Genomic DNA, 16,556 nt, shown 5'->3' on the forward strand with positions numbered 1-16,556 from the left:
TGCAAGTTTCTTCATTTTTATTTGTCACCAAAATGACTTTGAAAACCATCAACAGGTATTAAAAATTAGTACAAGTGGACAACAGCGATCAAGGTTTCAGGAGCAGTTAGTGCACAGCCTCGTAGTTAGTTATGTCCTGTTTACTCTTATTTCCAGTAATGAGTCCACACCCTCACAGAGAAAAACTAAAACACAGTAAAGCTGGTGTTGCTGACACTGCTTGCGTGCAGAATTACAGGCTTGTATAATAAGAGGAAGTTAAAACTTTTTCCAAACAGTATTTAAGAAGTCATAACAATGAGGAAATGATTGACAAATTTGGGTTTGTGAAATTACATCTGCAAGTGTTTACTTGCAGATGTAATTTCTCTACTGGTTAATGCAGTTGACTGATATCCAACATTTCCTTCTTTTTTATTCCCATTTTAGTAAGATGCTGCCTTTCCTCCCAAATCAATTTCTAGCTTTCTGGCCAAATCAGGTTGTACTCTCCTGTCGAATCTATCCACCTGAAATGCTGATATAAAAAAGTTATTTCAAATTGAACCCAGAATCAAAATCATAAAGGTACCCTGTACCCTGCTTTGTTTTGTTATACCTAAAGGCTAAAAACACTTTTGGAATTTGGCATGAAACTAGCAGCACCTGTTCTGGTGACGTAAAGACATTCCTGTGTCTGAAGCTGAAATTGAACCAGTGTATCTCTAATACATCTTGGGTAAGGGAAAACGGCAATACATGCATTCATTCAGTTTCTTTTTTAACATCGGAGGCTGAAGTATGATGGGACAGATTTCTTCTTTTCCACCATTTTCTTTCCCACACATCATGACCATGTCTAAGTTTAGAAAGTCCGAAAATCGCAATTAAGAAAACCTACTCTCCCCCATTCCTTGGATTCTACTAACACAAATACGAAAGGGGCACTAGTTGTGTTAATTCTTTTGATCCCCTCATGTAAATGTGCAATACTGCTTCTTGCACATTCTGACAAATGGGTTTTCTTTGCCGAATGAATTGGGCCATTGTCTCCGTTCCCCATGTATAGGTAGAAATTATGCTAAGCTACACACCCACTGACTTAACATATTTTAAGAGTTCATAACTATGAACTATCATAAACTTGCAAGTAAAAATTAAAAGCTAATTCAAATAAAAGGTTTGATTGGAAATAGATCCATACGACATGAATTCACTTCCTGAAAGTCTGGTTACCCTGAAGTCTTTAGCGAGGTGGAAACCCCCGATGTGGTCCTCCTCTTCCTCTGAAACCTCCCCTATCCCCACGAAAATTTGGTCTGTTTCTCTCACGGCCTCTGTCTCCACCTCTTCCTGCATTTGGGCCCCCTCTTCCCCCTCTAGGTGCTCCACCGCCACGGTCCGACTTGAGCTTAACAGGAGATTTGGGCCGTAGTCTTTCTATTTCCTCAGTAGAGCTCGAGAGATGAGAGTTAGGTAATGAGAAATAGGAGGCATATGTCTCTGGGTTAAAGTTACTGTTTGTCAAGGTAGGGCCCACTGTCAGCCAGCCTAGAAACCAAAGAAGAAAACAATGCAAAGAAAACAAAGGAGGACATAAATACACCAATGTGGCATCAATGGAGTTATTACCAAAAAAGAAGAAAGGGTGAATAACTCACCAGGTCTGATGGTAGAGTCTCGTCCAAAAAGATGCAAACGTCTGCGGCCCAAACAGAAGTGCTCAATGATGTGAAAGATCTCCACAGGCTTCTCTACATTTCCCATCTCGGGCTCCTCTGTGATGATCAGGTCAATGTCTACATTTGCATGGATGAAATCACCATCGATACTTCTGCGCACAGTCCCTTTGATTCCCATTAGGCAGTGTTCCTGGAAGGGATGAGGGGGCTATCACACCAATGTTAAATGTATGTGCAGACAAACTTTACAATGACCAGCTGAATGTCCTCTTGTACCTTTGTCCTCTGGAAAACAGCTTTAGGATCCATTGCCTTGGTCTTGCCTGGATTGTTCTTGTTGGTTTTGATCCAACAAATGTCTTCACATCGCCTAAAGCCCCACTTCCTCAAGCACTAAAAAGGGTGATTCACAGTAAGCAGTAATTAAAAAGAAAATTCTTATGTTGTGTATATATACATTATTTTTAGTCAAGATCTCCTCCATTCCAAAGGTGTTGGGCTCTTAATATTTAACCAGAAGAAATGAGTCTATTAACAAGATCAAGATCAATTCTTTTCTCCTTATATCATTCAGCAGGAATCTGTATTATCAACCTGAAATGTAGGCACTGACCTTTCTTCACACAGACATACACAAGTCCTGTAACACATACTAAAAATAGCAGTTCTCTCATAGACAGGACTGTGACTTGGTGTTCCTGGAGTGTTTAGAAAGCACCTGCGTCACAAACATGAATGACATGCTGTTTTTCTAAAAGAATGCTGGAAACACAAAGAAAATAGAACAGCTTGAATAGCTGGGTAAAAGACTAAGCACATGTCTAAAATAACCACCTGCTGATGGAACGCCTACATGACACTCAATATTTTAAAGCTGGCCTCTTTTAAACTTCGTAGGCAGCAAAATGTTTTCACCCTATCAAAAAAATTAAACGAAAAACAAAATAGCTGCCAAATATATACAATTGGCCTTCCTTAATGTAATGAACAGAACTCAACACAAAGTAGTGAGGGTATCTTTAAGAACAATATCACAGCTGGAAAACTAAGCTGTTGGATACAATTGTTGATCATGTAACACCCAGGTAAACAGATCATTTTCATTTAAAGAGGTCCTTTAATGAGACATGTTACCATTCTGCCCAAATCCAGTCCTTCACCAGAGCCACACCAGAGAAAGACAAAGGAACGCAGCGCTGATATCTCCTCAATTTCCAGTTTCATAATCTACAACAGCAAAAGACAGAGAGAGGAACTTGACTGTATCTACTATACACCAATAAACTCAGGTTTGGTGTGCATACATCATCCCAGGTCCAGAAACGTTCGGTGTGGCTTATGCCTGATTCCCTGTAGTATTCCTCTAACGGAGGCTCAAGCAGAATTACGTCAAACTTGCATTTTAAGTCCTGCAGGTCAAAGTGTTCTGGGTCTGCCTGAAGGTACCTATAAGCAAACAGTAAGATTGAAACCGATACAGTGTGTTCTTACTGTAAGTACAATAAAAGTTGGGAAATATGTACTTGAACCACATAATTGTTTAGCATACATGGGAGGGGTGTTGGTGCTGGAGATGAGCTCATCCTTCAGTCTGATCAGTTCTCGGAGTTTAGGGTACTCCTCAAATCGGTCAGCCAGGCCTGAAACACAGGAGAAACACAGCACAATCAGAAGCAATCACTGGGTTCTATGCACGTGAACTGTGAACACCCACTCACCAACATCTCGAATGAAGTTTTGAGGTCTATGCCCTGTGTCAACAAAGTGCTGACAGTAGTCATTGTGAGGGTTCAAACTCTGCGTTCCCTGAAAATGAACAAATGAAACAATGAATGAATAGGCAACAAATATGACAGCTGATGAAAAGTATGGTTTTTTGATTAATTTTATCAAATAGAGTTAAAAGTTCAACTTAAGTGAAGCTAAAAGTCCATTTAGAAAAAAATTATAAAAATCTTTTTTTTTTAAAAATAGTATGATTATTAGAGGGATACTGCAGCTGTGACCTTGGAACATCAAAACAACCTCTGGGAAATCAAATTATACATATGATTTGTATGCATATCAGTAAACATTCAATCAAACTGCCTTCAAACAAGACTGACATTGTGTGTTTTGAAAGAATATCCCATGTAATATTGTATAACATGGGATATTCTTTCTAAAAGATTTAAATAAGAACAAATAATGTATGGAAGCAGCTTGTTATTCATATAGAAGAAAGAATGGGGGAGGTGTTCTACTGGCTAAAAGATTGCTTAAGATATATGTGGGTACCGTAATAGAAATCACTGGAGGTGGAAATAACACCTAAATGACATTCTTTGCATACAAACTAACTGGAGCAGCTTGAAAATGTAATTTGTAGTTTCTAATTTAGGTATTTCAATTACATTATTTATTATTTAGATTTTCTCTCAAATGCTTCTTGTAGTGGAGGTTGAATTGAGGGATTAATTAGAGTTTCAAGTCTTCAGGGAAATACAATTTACCTTCCAACAGAAATCATCTTCAGTGAAATAATGAAATAATGTTGTTAATGCCATGGGGGGGGGGCTTTAGTCTCACTCAGAAATTCAACAAAGTTTGTGATATCAGTGATATCCCTAAGAAGCAAAAATCATTTCTGAAAGTAGTGGTGAACACGACAAAGAAGTACAACTAGCATTGGGCTAATGTTGCAATGCACCTGCCACAAAATCCGAAAAAAAGTTTTTTAGTCCATTTAATAGTTGATAGTTAGTTGCTACCAGGGAAAAGGATTGTTGTCATTGTGTTTTTTTTTTTTTTTTACATTTCTCAGCCTAGTGTTACATCTACTGAAATGATGACTAACATTGGTCTGGTCTACACACAGAGGGTCATTTAGCCAGACAAGCTATGTAGCCAGACAAGCTTCGTAGGCAGTCATTATTCAGTCAAACAAATAAATTGAACAACCTCTAGAGCTGACTTTTTAAATGAACAGATTTTTTTTTTTCCAAATAAGATAGGATAATGCGCTGTACAAGTCTGTAGGTTTTAATTAGCTACAGAAAAATGGAATGTAAAAAGGCACCTTGTTCCCACCTTGAGGAATGTACTTGAGTCTTTGTAAACTTCCTCGTATGGGTTGTTCTCCTCTTGTTGTTGCATTTCTACTTCATCCTAAATCACACATGCACAAAATGTTGAGAATAGCTGTCGCCAACTACTGTTGGACATCTGTTCCTTCGCATCTTGTCAGAATGAAAATCCTCATTAAGTCACATTAAAAATCAACTTTAAAATGCAGTTGAACTTAGTGTATAACATGCATACAGAACAAAACCTCTACTGCCACATACTTATGCAGTGTGTAATGGGAGGAAAAATACTTCCTAAGGAAAGAAAAGGGTTTCCAGAGTTTGGGAACAGCCAAGACCATGTCATCTAGCTGATAAGCTTACCTTTTGTTCTTCCAAATCCTCCTCTGTATCCTCTCCCTCTGTTGGAGCTTTCCTCCTGTTACCTGTGCCTGAACTTTCAAACGAAGCCCTGCAAAACACGAATCCATCATTTAAACTAATAGATAAACCCTGGAATCAAGGCCACAGGGTCAATGTTTTGATGTTGTCAACAGCTTTTATACCATAAAGACACAGCAGTTGGGGGATCTTATGTTTTAATTATGAAATCAGGTGTGTATTTGTGCATCACTTGGAAAAGTTAGTTTTAAACCCATTTCTACATTTCTATTCACAGAACTCACCTGCATGTTTCTCTGGTCTCCTCTATTTCTCTCTGTTCGTCTTTACTGTTGAGAACTGCTCCAATACTGTCTGCACTCTCAGCTCCCAACTATGGCAAGAAAGGGATGGTAAAGTACAGATGAAGGTATTTCTTGTATTTACATTTATATTATTATTTTGCATTGATTATTCGGCTCTGTCTGTATATCTACTGCACATAAAATAACCACTATTCTGTGGTTATAGTGTTTTTGGAGAGCTCATTATTTGCATGCCATACAATAGAAATGTCCCTTTCCCAAGTAGGTTGACAATTCTGGGCTGCACAGAACAGGTCTGGAATAACTTGCTTGCCGCGTTAGCCACATGCTAACGTCAGGGACTCTGACTACTTGCCTGTTGAGCTAAGAGTTGTCGCCTGAGTTTTTGTCTCTTGCGAATCTCTTCCAGTCGACTGTTCATTTCCACAGCTTTTGGTATCTAGCACTTCACTGGTGTAAACCTACCAAATCGTTTCAAGGCGATTGCAATGATGTTGCAGTTGCTTTAATACTAACATGTAATTGCCGCTTTAAAAAAAATCACAATAGGTGTCCTCGTTATGTTCACCGAGGGCGTTCAGTTCGGTTAGATGTTGAAATAAAGTGCTTAGAACGTCAGCTGTCTTCGATTATGGGCTCTTGTCCTAGCAATCTACGCCGAGGTATGCCTAACACCAACATCATTATTGCTTGAACGCGCTAATACACCTAATACCAAGTCCTCACTCAGTCCACTCGTAAATCGGTGTACGCCAGTTTTTTTTCTAAGCGACCGGTATCTCATCAGGTTTAAGGCGCTATTTGATGATGCAATCAAACGTTGTGTGACGCACTGTAATTGCATCTTCAATGTGTGAACGTGCACGAATAGTCATAATTTTAAGTATTCCGCAAGTGTGTGAATCGGAGTGTGAAGGTGACTGAAGCCTTGTAGCAAAAGGCAGTCTTATTTGTCAGAAATGTTTAGAAAAGTGCTGGACAAATACAGTCAGTTTACATGCAATGCATTTGAAAAGACGTTTCACGATTTCAAATAAAAATAGATATAATTAGATTCTTATTAAATGGGTTCTTTGGAAGATCAGCAGTAAGCTCAGAACAAGACTGACTTTGCCACATATCACTGCCACTTTGTAATAACAGAAATAAAAAATATCAATAGGCTCCCGAAATAAGATCAGTAGGACAGTTCCTATTTTTGTACATTATAAGCTGCATATTTAGTGTTTGTTTGTCTTCTGTGATCTCTCCCCACCTTCATTGTTCATTCCTCATTGGTTAAAAAGTACAAGACAAAACAAAGAATAACCAATGTTATTGGTTGTGTGTTCTTGTTTAATTTGTTTAATGAAAAGTAATATGTAATATAAAATGTAATTTAAGAACCGTCTAGACCAAACGAGATAATAAAGGTTTTGCACTTAGGTGTGTATTAACAAGCAGAAACATTTAGGCCTATACTTGTCCTGGCTGGCTGACATGCTCCTGACATTCACCTGTGCACACACAGAGAGTGCATGAACGGGAAGAGAAAGCTAGGCATTTCCAGCAAGGATGGTGTATCCGGTGGATTTTTAGTGGATTTTACTTCTGGCCCTGAATACAGCCCTCACTTCCTAAGGTAAGTTTTTCATGAATAAGTTAAAATGGTGACCCATTTGACCTATTTCTCATTTCAAGATCAGTTTTCAGACAATCCAGTCCACACGAATTTTGTACAGTCATTCATTAAGTATGTTTATGACATGAGAGAACAGAAAACCAAAAAAATTAGTCTTGGAAACATGATCTGTCTGCTTGTCATACATCTTCATAACCATTATTTATTTACTCAGCTGTCTCCTGAGGTAACCACCCACTGAAGGAAGAGAACAAGAGGGAGGAAGAGCAGGGACCTTGTGGGTGATTATAGTTCCCATTCAAAAATGTAGATACTTCAATCCTCTGATCTCCTTTAAAAGTCTGATTGAAACTCATAACTCAGTGCAGAAGACACAGGTTATTCTTTCCTCTTCCATTTTCACATCAACCCTATCCCTCATCTGCTGTCAGGGTCTTTCAGGTGTACGCGGTGGGACAAAACACCATTTTTTTCAGTCTGTGTTTTGCCTACAACGGCAAGATGCACGTAATACATGTAATCATGATTTTAAAAGTGTTTAAAAGGAACAGTAATAGCAATACAGCAGAAAATGCTAATCCACATTAGTGACTGAGTAGGTCCTGAAAAGTACTACTATTATTGTACTATTATAACTATTTTCACATTTCTAACTAAACTGACATTGTTTAACTTTTAAGCCTAACCCTGTTTCCTTCCTCAACTATCGCAGCAGTTGCCATTCTGTCTGTAAATGACTACCAGTAATTAGCTCAAAAAAACCTTTAAGCCACTGTTCTTTGCACTTTAGCTAATACTAGCTGATAATTTGATGCAGAGGTGTACATGCGAATGTGAACATGAGGTTAAATGAGGTTGCTCTGCTGGACCTGTTTTAAAAGCTCCCTATTTCAAATACTCAAGGCAAGTCACTGTGTGACAGTAATTCCTTTATAATCTTATAAATATCTCATCCATCAAAACTTGTTCTTCCAGCTTTAAACTCTGTACAGACAAAAAGCTTTTTTTTCACGTATCCAGGAAGTGAGGACGTTTTTTATTTTCAAAAGACATCAGTCATCAGGCTTATTAAATGAACTTAAAATAACAGTGTTTTCTATGCTGCAGGAGGCATAATGGAACTGGTTCTTGGTAAGAGACATCAAATGATGGCCAGTTTATCCATGAAATAGGGTCATGATGACAACTGATCATCATCGATCATGTGTCTAACCACTTAATCCGATAACATTAAACACTGTGCAAAATTACAGAGACAATAATGATATTCACATCTCAAATCAGTAAATGGTAAGCACAGAAGAATTTCTCTGTTTATTCTTTCATACTTTTATCAGAGGTAATTTAAACAAAGGTGATGAGACAGAAGCATAGACTAGCTATGGTGGTTGTGTGGTTGAGGAATTTCAGATAGACATTCCAAACCTTTTCTGTGCCTCCTCCCTGTGGTTGACATGACATTTCTTTGAGCTGACGCTCGTGCTAGCAAATGGGTGTGGTTGGATTGTGACAGAATTCCTTTACTTGCCAGTGATGTGCATAATTCCATCATGACGAGCATTGTTGCTTAACTGCACAATCCTAAGAATTTGCTGAAGCTTATGTGCGTTTTTTTCATGCAAATAATACATTAAATACTAAAACACTGCAAATATCAGTTTTTCCTGGCTATAGTTTTCCATCTGCTGAAGATCTTGGACTAAACTAATAAGATTAATGAGCAGAACATGATGAGATCGTAGAGTGATAGAATGCTGCAAAACTTTCACAGAATTTGTTAAATAAATCCTGAAATGTTAGGAGGCCATATTAGGTCAACTTGAATATGTAGGATGATTTTCTCCTTTGGCAATTATTAATAGTATTATTTTTATTTAAAAAAAAATAAAACAACAAATGTGAAAAGATAATTTTTCTTTGTGGCATGAGTATAATGAATGAATGTAACATGCTTTGATTATTTCTCACGTTTGTTCTCAAACAGTCACGTGTTGAAAGTTAAGTGAGATTTCGTGTAACAGGAAGATTCAGTTTAAATCTGGTGTAAAGATACTGTACCTGTATTTACCTTTTTTAAATACGGACCAATCCTGATTGAATATGTCATGATGCCCATTACGTCCATATGTACAGCAGAAAATCAGATTTTATACAACAAACATTCCCCAGACGAGTTTTTGAAATTAGGGTTCAAGTAACTCCGAAACCTTGTAATTATTACAAATGTCTTTATTATTTCCGGCCACTTTTTGCCTTGTATAGCCGGTTAATTTGATTACTAATGCTTTGAGCTTCAATGCAAAACAGCGAATTAAAACATCACTTAGAGACGTGTATGCAGGGATACTCAGGCGCTAAGAGTTATTGTATATCAGCTGGGTGACTCCCTGCCTTTAGGACTTTGATTGATCCTCATCGCTTTTCCTCTCTCGCCCCTCAGTCCTGGCACAGCTGGGGAAAGAACGTCTCCATGAGGGATGAAGATCTTCTCAGCTGATGGTTAAAAACCAGCGATTTTGGTCGCGTATGAACCAACATGATTGATGATCTTCTCTTTCTCTCTTTCGCGGCCACGCTGTTGGCTGCGGGCAGCCGCCTCGGTCACACCGGCAGCGTCCCCGCACCAACCTCGCCGTTCTCGGCCTGCGTCCAGAGCCGCAGACAAGACGGTTTCTACCGCGGAGCGATAGACGTCACCGAGTCTGGCCACCAGTGCATGAACTGGACCGGTGTGGCCGGCTTTAGGGAGCGCTACCCGGGCAAAGGGTTAGGAGAACACAACCAATGTCGCAATCCGGACGGCAGGATCAGACCCTGGTGCTTTTTTAGGAACCCCAGAGGCAGAGTGGACTGGGGCTACTGCGACTGTAAACAAGGTAGGGCAGACATGCAGGCCAACAGACCTTCTTTTAGAAAACCAAGACTCAGCATATGAAATCTAATTTTCTCATTTAAAAAGTCAACAATAGCATAAGGCATTACGTGCAGCAATTATTAATGTAGCTTATCCATATTCTTATTTTTATTTTTTATTATTATCCTTATTAATATTATTGAGCTACCATCACAATTTAAGGCGTGACTAAACGAATGGAAAGCGCATTAGTGTGAGCACATTTGGCTCTAAAGGCAACAAGAGTGGCTTAGCTAGTGTTTGGCACAGCTCAGTCGTCAGGACCATCACATATAGAACGCGTCGCACTCTCTAGGGTGAAGGTTTCTGCACAAAGACACCTTCATTAATACCCGTATCACATCTGCCACTGAAATTATCTCTGACATCCATTTGAATCTGCAGTTCTGATTAACGGGAAAGAAGTATGAGAGTAGTGAAGCTGACACTATGACACTATGATTTCCATCTGGCACCAGGACAAGTGATGTATTTTTAGCCAGCTAGTGTGCTGGCAGAATGTGAGTTGTAATCTTCGGGTTAGTTTTAATAGAGTTGCCACGATTTAATTTAGAATTGATGTGTACTACTTTAATAATCTCCAAAATCTTGGAGTGCTTAAGGATGCATAAACTGCTTCCTGAACAGCCCTCTTCATGACCTACATACACCTTTTACAGGTCCGGACCTAAAATTCAAGCTCAAAACAGTACAACTTGTCAACATATCATAAAGCCTAAAATCAGCATCAGACTCGCTGTTGATACCCAGACAGCATCATCCTCAGAGATCTGATAGGAACCGCCCACTCTGTATGTTTTGTGAGGCATGATTCATGTCTGTTACCTCACGTTTTTGTTTTCTCTACCCTCCACCCAGGCTCTGTTCGTCTGCAAGGGGGCCGCTCCAAACTGGATGGCAGGGTGGAGGTCTATCTTGGAGGAGCATGGGGCTCAGTCTGCAGCGAGGGATGGGGGGGAGAAGATGCTGCAGTGGCCTGCAGACAGCTGGCCAGAGGGTCAGAGAGTACACACGCCTACACATATGTGTTCATACTGACCTGACGCTGCTGCTCTCTGCTCACATACGTAGACACATGTGTTATTACCATTTACAGCATGAAGTGTTCCTCAGAAATCTGACCAGAGTCAGTGTGATGGAACTTTGGTGACAACTTTAGAGAACTTATCGTGCTCCAAGTGCTCTTTGTCTGTGTGACTCCAGCATTCCAAAGCCCCAATCCTGAGAGGTATTTAAATACCATAAGTGCTCTGTTTATTACCTTGTTGCCAGTTCCTCTTTGTCCCCTTTCACAAACACAAACACACACCCCCACACCCACAGGTCTCACTTTTAATGTTTCCATGTCAGAGGTCTCACTTTTAATGTTTCAGTGACACTGAAACCAACACTAGCATGCACATGAGCACACAGGCACGTGTGCATGTGCACAGAGGAGTGAGTAAAGGTCCACAGGGAGAGGAGGGAGGCTAAATGTCAGTTGAGATCATTGGCCAGCACCTTTTTGTTACTGGTTCCCGACAGATGAGACTCCTCAATATTTGATTATTTTCTAGAATGTCAGGTCACGCACGGGCAGCTGTTCTGGCTTCTCCAAAGAACACCAAAATACACTGGAGGGCTGTTCACTGCAAAGGAGATGAGACAGACCTGCTCCAGTGTCCGAAGATCACCTGGAACGGAGGGGAGTGTTCTCTGCTGGCAGCCATAACCTGCACGCAGCAGCAAGGTTGTAAGAAATCTGTCTTTAAGTTAAAACCTCTTCCGGATTTAGACTTGTTGAAATCTCTTATAATTGTTGACTAATTTTTCGGTGTTTTCAGTAGGTTTGCCACTCCCTGTGCGGCTCGTTGGAGGTCGGTCGCACACAGAAGGCACCGTTGAGGTCTTCCATGCTGGACAGTGGGGTTCCATATGCGATGACCAATGGGACGATAATGACGCAGAGGTGCTTTGTCGACAACTTGGGCTGAGGTGAGTGGCTACTCTTGCACACAATTTAATAAACAACAGCTAATAACTATTGTACGTTCGGATTTTGAGAACTGACTGAATGACGACGGAGGAAGATGATTTGATTTGATTTGGGTGTCCGGCTCTTGGGTTCTGTCTAGGCCTAAAAGTATCCTTCTCACTCTCACACAGCAAGCATCATCAATCAGATACATTTTCCCAGATTTAACAAAAACCCTTTGGCAATTGAGGTGCTTAGCCTGCTTCTGGTTTTACCATCCCAACATAACCTCAGGTTAAAACCTTTATTCTCTCCTATCAATACTTTATTTTAAAGTGGCGTGGCAAGAGCTTGGGGCAAGGCACATTTTGGAAAGGGTTCTAACCGTGTGTGGCTGGATGAGGTACGTTGTACAGGCAATGAGCTGACCCTGGACCAGTGCCTGAAAAGTGCCTGGGGGGAACACAACTGCCTGCACTCTGAGGATGCAGGAGTGTCCTGCAGCCCACTCACAGGTAGAACAACACGTACATCCCGTGGTTTTAAGACACAACGATAAAATTTTTAAAATTCTAAATATTGATTGTAAAAATATTGTGCAATGTTTGACCTGATTGCAAAGGAAAGCAAATGTTAGGTAAGATACTTTATTGAATCATTCCCATTTAAAGATGATAAAGATAAATGCAAGAGACCTAAAATTTTGGTTTTGGAAAAATATCTCTTTCACATTGAGTATTGGATCGAGTATGGTGGATCGAGCATTTGTCCAGCACAGGCATAACTGATAATGTCGATAATGTTAGCTTCAGCCTATTTAGCTTTCACAATACCTAGACTGTGCCTTTGTGCACAGCTCAACCGAGTAATCTGTAGTATTAGCAAGGTGGAAATGGCATCATACAAGAGTAAAAGAGGGCAAAGAACAACTTTCTTACAATAACCAACTTTGGAACCACTGAAGGGGACTCTGAAGGAACTTTGTCTGGGTCAGTCATTTCTCAGCTGGGACAACAAAACACAATAAATGACTGTTTTGAAATTAAGATTGATAGAGCTGATTTTTAAGTGTTTGGAACTTAAATCATCTGTTATCCATCCTTTACTACCATTAGCTTTGATGCTAATCACCATGTTTTATCTGTGTCCTCTGCAGACACGTGTTTACATTTTGTGATTCCTTTTCCTTATGAGTTTGGGCTGATGTTTTATGTTGAGTAGTGTTTGTGTGGTGTATAGCCCTTAGCGTAAAGAGTTGTTTGTAACTTATAAATGTAGTATATAAATGTACTATATAAATGTAACTAGACATTGCCTTGCCTCAGATTGCCACCCCTCATACCTGTGTTAATGTTTAGACATGGAAATAAATGGAATTGTATTTCTGACAACTGTTGATCAAACAAAGGAAGGAGCGAGAGCAAAAACCTCTTGGGCAAAAACCTCACTGGTTCTATATGTTACTTTAACTTTTTTTGTCTTTATTTGTCTCAGACGGTACTGTCAGGTTGGTGGGAGGTGCTGTGGGCCACGAAGGACGTCTTGAAATTTTTTACCATGGTCAGTGGGGGACGGTGTGTGATGATGGCTGGACAGACTGGAACACTCAAGTGGCGTGTCGACAGCTTGGCTACAGGTAATATCAACATTCTTATGCACTTTTAATGGAACATTTAATGTGATGTAAAATCTACAACAAATATAATAAAATATTTTTTTCTGTTTTGTTTGTTGTTTTCTCTAATGTAGATTAGGTGAGACCATTGATCCAGAGGGAGTAAACACCACCCATTCCCGTCCCTTTGGGCTGGGGTCAGGCCCCATCCATCTAGATGATGTGAGCTGCACAGGAAAAGAGCCGAGTTTGCTGCTGTGTATCAGGAGTGAATGGCTCCATCATGACTGCACACACCAGGAAGATGTGAGCGTCACCTGCAACCCCGAGCGCAGCAGAGAAACTCTTCCTCACAGTAAGAATCCTTTCAATGCTGCACAAAGTGAAAATGTGGCAGGTCATGTATGTGTGTGTGTGTGTGTGTGTGTATGTGTGTGTGTGTGAGAGAGAGAGAGAGAGAGAGAGAGAGACGCTGCATAACTTTCGAATGTAATGCACCTGGATGCATAGTTGTTTCTGGACTTTTATAAACAAGAAGTGAAATGCAGATGGTCGCCATTGAGACTACACAGAAACCTTTGTTCTATAGGATGTTATTTGATAATTTTTTAAAATAAAGCATGTTGAGCTTGACTCTGAATCAATGGCTGTGGCAACCATGAACCCCGAAGGGAGGGGGGTAACCCCTCCCTTCTGTGCTACGATGTAGGTTGCATGTAGAACATGCTGGAACATGTCTTGGGCAGATGTGGAAGTGATGAAGATACAGGTGCTTATCAATCTATGGCCAGAGGACCATCGTTTGTGTTTGTGGGGAACGATCCAGCTGAAGGGGATTGATTGATTGATTCTGTTTGCAGCTAATATCACCCCAAACAAGCAACTGTAGCTCTTGTCAGGTTCTCCCAGCAGTTTGTTTCACATTCAAAATGCTGGTATGAGATTGAAACAGACTTAAATGAAGGTGTGGAAGTGTTCAGCTTTTCCCAACCAATCGGACTGGGCCCCCAGCCTATCCTGGTGTTCATGCGTTCGTAAGTTAGCCTGAGTGGGCAGGTGAACTAATGCATCCTCTATCAGATTTAGGAACTTGTGACTGATAACATACAGGTTAATAGATTTTACCCACTATTCCCCTGCGATTAATTAAACAAGTTGTTCTTTATTGATGGTCTGGGTCATCGCTCTTCTTTGTTTTTTTTTTTTAACATTCTTGTTTGGTCCCTCTAAGGCAGGAGTGTCAATTTCAGTTGCACTGGGGGCCAAAATTCAAAGCACACCTTAGGTCACGGGACAATCGGGATAAACATTTATTGAACACACTAAAAGTAAATGTTTTTTGAACATGAATAGGAATAGGAAAACAGAGAGGAATATTATTCCACAATAAATAAACTTAAACTGTATACAACTTAAAATACTTAGCTCTATATAAACATATCTCTTGTCATAAATATAAAAGTTACAACTATGAACATGCTGCAAAAAACCATGAAAAAAATCAAATAAAAATTGTGCTTTTCCACAAATGTATAAATAATAAATAAAAACATTTGGTTTTCTTTGTTCATGGGCCATTTTATAAAAATTAATGTAAACTATATATACCTTTTAAATATTTCTGATCTGCTTCCTGTCAAAATCATAGAAATTCAAAATATGAGCATGATCCCAAAAACCTTGGAAATATAAAAATGTTGCTTTCTAGCAAAAAAAAAAAAAAAAAAAAAAAATAAAACCAAAACATTCAATTCTCTTTGCTCTTATCCTGTTTTGTCAGAGCTGGATGCTTGGCATACAGTTCTTCTGAAACTCTCCCTCGGTAAATGGCCGTCCTTATTTGGCTCTCTCTTCTGCCACAATGAAGCTTGCTTTCACAGCAGCTTTGTGTTTTTGCTCTGGTGAAAAATGTCTGCTGAGATGTCAGATTCTTCTTTAACTTCTACTTTCTGTAGCTTCTGGTCTGCATTCAGGTTTTTCACCTTGTCTTGATGTTTTCTCTCGAAGTGCCTTCTTAGATTAGATTATTTTCCGGACTATTTTCAGGACTATAAGCCGCACCTGTATCTAAGCCGCATCCGCTCAATTTTTAAAAAAATAAATAAAAAAAAGATATACAAGCCGCACCGAGTTATAAGCCGCAGATATTTATGTTGAAAAATTAGATATTTACTGCATGTACAGAACGATTTTGAACTGTAAATGTACATGTAAGTACCTGAACAGATTCTTTCCTAACAGCGCCTTTTAACACGGCAGCAACTTTGTTGATTAAAACGGAACAGAACCAAGAGAAAATAACCAGTATTTATCTTCATTTCTCCTGTGTTTGAAATCATAAGTCACTTTAATCATCTTCGCTGAAACCCATGAAGTCGTCTTCTTCAGTGTCGGAGTTGAACAACCCCAGAAGCGCTTCGTCACATCTGTCTCCATCAGTCTCGCTCTCCGTATCATCCTCCAGTGTTGGCTCTGAAGGTGCGCCGCTCTCTTCGCGTAGCAGTCCAGCCTTTCGGAACCCGTTGGTGATCGTGGATTCTTTAACATCACTCCACGCTGTTAGGATCCACTGACAGACATCAGAAAAGGATGCTTTTCGCATGCGGACGGTTTTTGTGAATGATTTCTCACCACTTGTCATCCAAGTATCCCACTCAACCCAGAGTGCAGCTTTAAATGCCCGATTCACACAGATGTCAAGTGGCTGCAAATACTTTGTTGTACCTCCAGGAATCACAGCTGGAATAGAGTTTGTTTTCGTGATCGCTGCTTTCACAGAATCTGTGATGTGGGCCCTCATGCTATCCAAAATAAGCAGTGCTTTTTTCCGGTAAAAAAATCCTCCTGCGCGCTTGCTGTAGCACTCCGTTAACCATTCCTTCATAAGGCCTTCCATCATCCACCCTTTGGTGTTAACTTTGACCACTATGCCTTTCGGGAGTTGTTCTTTAGGCATAGTTCTGCGCTTAAAAATCACCAGTGGTGGAAGTTTTTGTCCGGATGCCGTGCATGCCAGAATGCAGTTGAAGTGCGTTCTCTC

At 39.9% G+C, this 16,556-nt stretch overlaps 2 protein-coding genes across 12 annotated transcripts in view; one reads left to right on the plus strand and one right to left on the minus strand.

Moving 5' to 3' along the window:
* mettl14 (methyltransferase 14, N6-adenosine-methyltransferase subunit) lies at positions 1 to 6,154 on the minus strand. 2 transcript variants are annotated; one of them, XM_057036037.1, is made up of 11 exons: positions 5,768 to 6,154; positions 5,392 to 5,480; positions 5,090 to 5,177; positions 4,731 to 4,808; positions 3,380 to 3,467; positions 3,211 to 3,301; positions 2,966 to 3,107; positions 2,796 to 2,888; positions 1,938 to 2,054; positions 1,641 to 1,869; positions 1 to 1,530 (listed from the first exon to the last, which is right to left on the minus strand). In XM_057036037.1, exons 1-11 carry the CDS (start codon positions 5,831 to 5,833, stop codon positions 1,226 to 1,228), a joined length of 1,386 nt encoding a protein of 461 aa, XP_056892017.1. In that variant the 5' UTR covers positions 5,834 to 6,154; the 3' UTR covers positions 1 to 1,225. The 2 variants fall into 2 exon arrangements, with proteins under 2 accessions (XP_056892017.1, XP_056892018.1); XM_057036038.1 differs by having other exon boundaries at positions 1,641 to 1,851; positions 5,768 to 6,150.
* prss12 (serine protease 12) overlaps positions 5,409 to 16,556 on the plus strand; it is a 24,109-nt gene continuing 12,961 nt past the window's right edge. For 3 of the 10 annotated variants that reach the window (XR_008951030.1, XM_057035897.1, XM_057035893.1), the window contains exons 1-7: positions 9,202 to 9,909; positions 10,806 to 10,944; positions 11,504 to 11,676; positions 11,771 to 11,921; positions 12,238 to 12,416; positions 13,396 to 13,537; positions 13,651 to 13,871. Coding sequence is in view for 8 of the 10 variants with exons in the window: in XM_057035897.1 (XP_056891877.1) it covers positions 9,570 to 9,909; positions 10,806 to 10,944; positions 11,504 to 11,676; positions 11,771 to 11,921; positions 12,238 to 12,416; positions 13,396 to 13,537; positions 13,651 to 13,871 (1,345 nt within the window). In the remaining 2 variants the exon portion in view is untranslated. The other 7 variants (XM_057035890.1, XM_057035891.1, XM_057035896.1 and 4 more) reach the window with 7 other exon arrangements.

The sequence above is a fragment of the Takifugu flavidus genome, chromosome 6, assembly GCF_003711565.1.
Source record: "Takifugu flavidus isolate HTHZ2018 chromosome 6, ASM371156v2, whole genome shotgun sequence".
Taxonomy (NCBI): domain Eukaryota; kingdom Metazoa; phylum Chordata; class Actinopteri; order Tetraodontiformes; family Tetraodontidae; genus Takifugu; species Takifugu flavidus.

Bases quoted from the DNA above. Each gene is read 5' to 3' on its own strand.
- mettl14 (XM_057036037.1), bottom strand. From the start codon at position 5,833: ATGAACAGTCGACTGGAAGAGATTCGCAAGAGACAAAAACTCAGGCGA. The intron at 1,870-1,937 runs GTACAAGAGGAC...TTGGTGTGATAG, and splicing joins CTGTTTTCCAGAGGACAAAG to CCCCCTCATCCCTTCCAGGA. The intron at 1,531-1,640 runs GTGAGTTATTCA...TTTGGTTTCTAG, and splicing joins AGACTCTACCATCAGACCTG to GCTGGCTGACAGTGGGCCCT.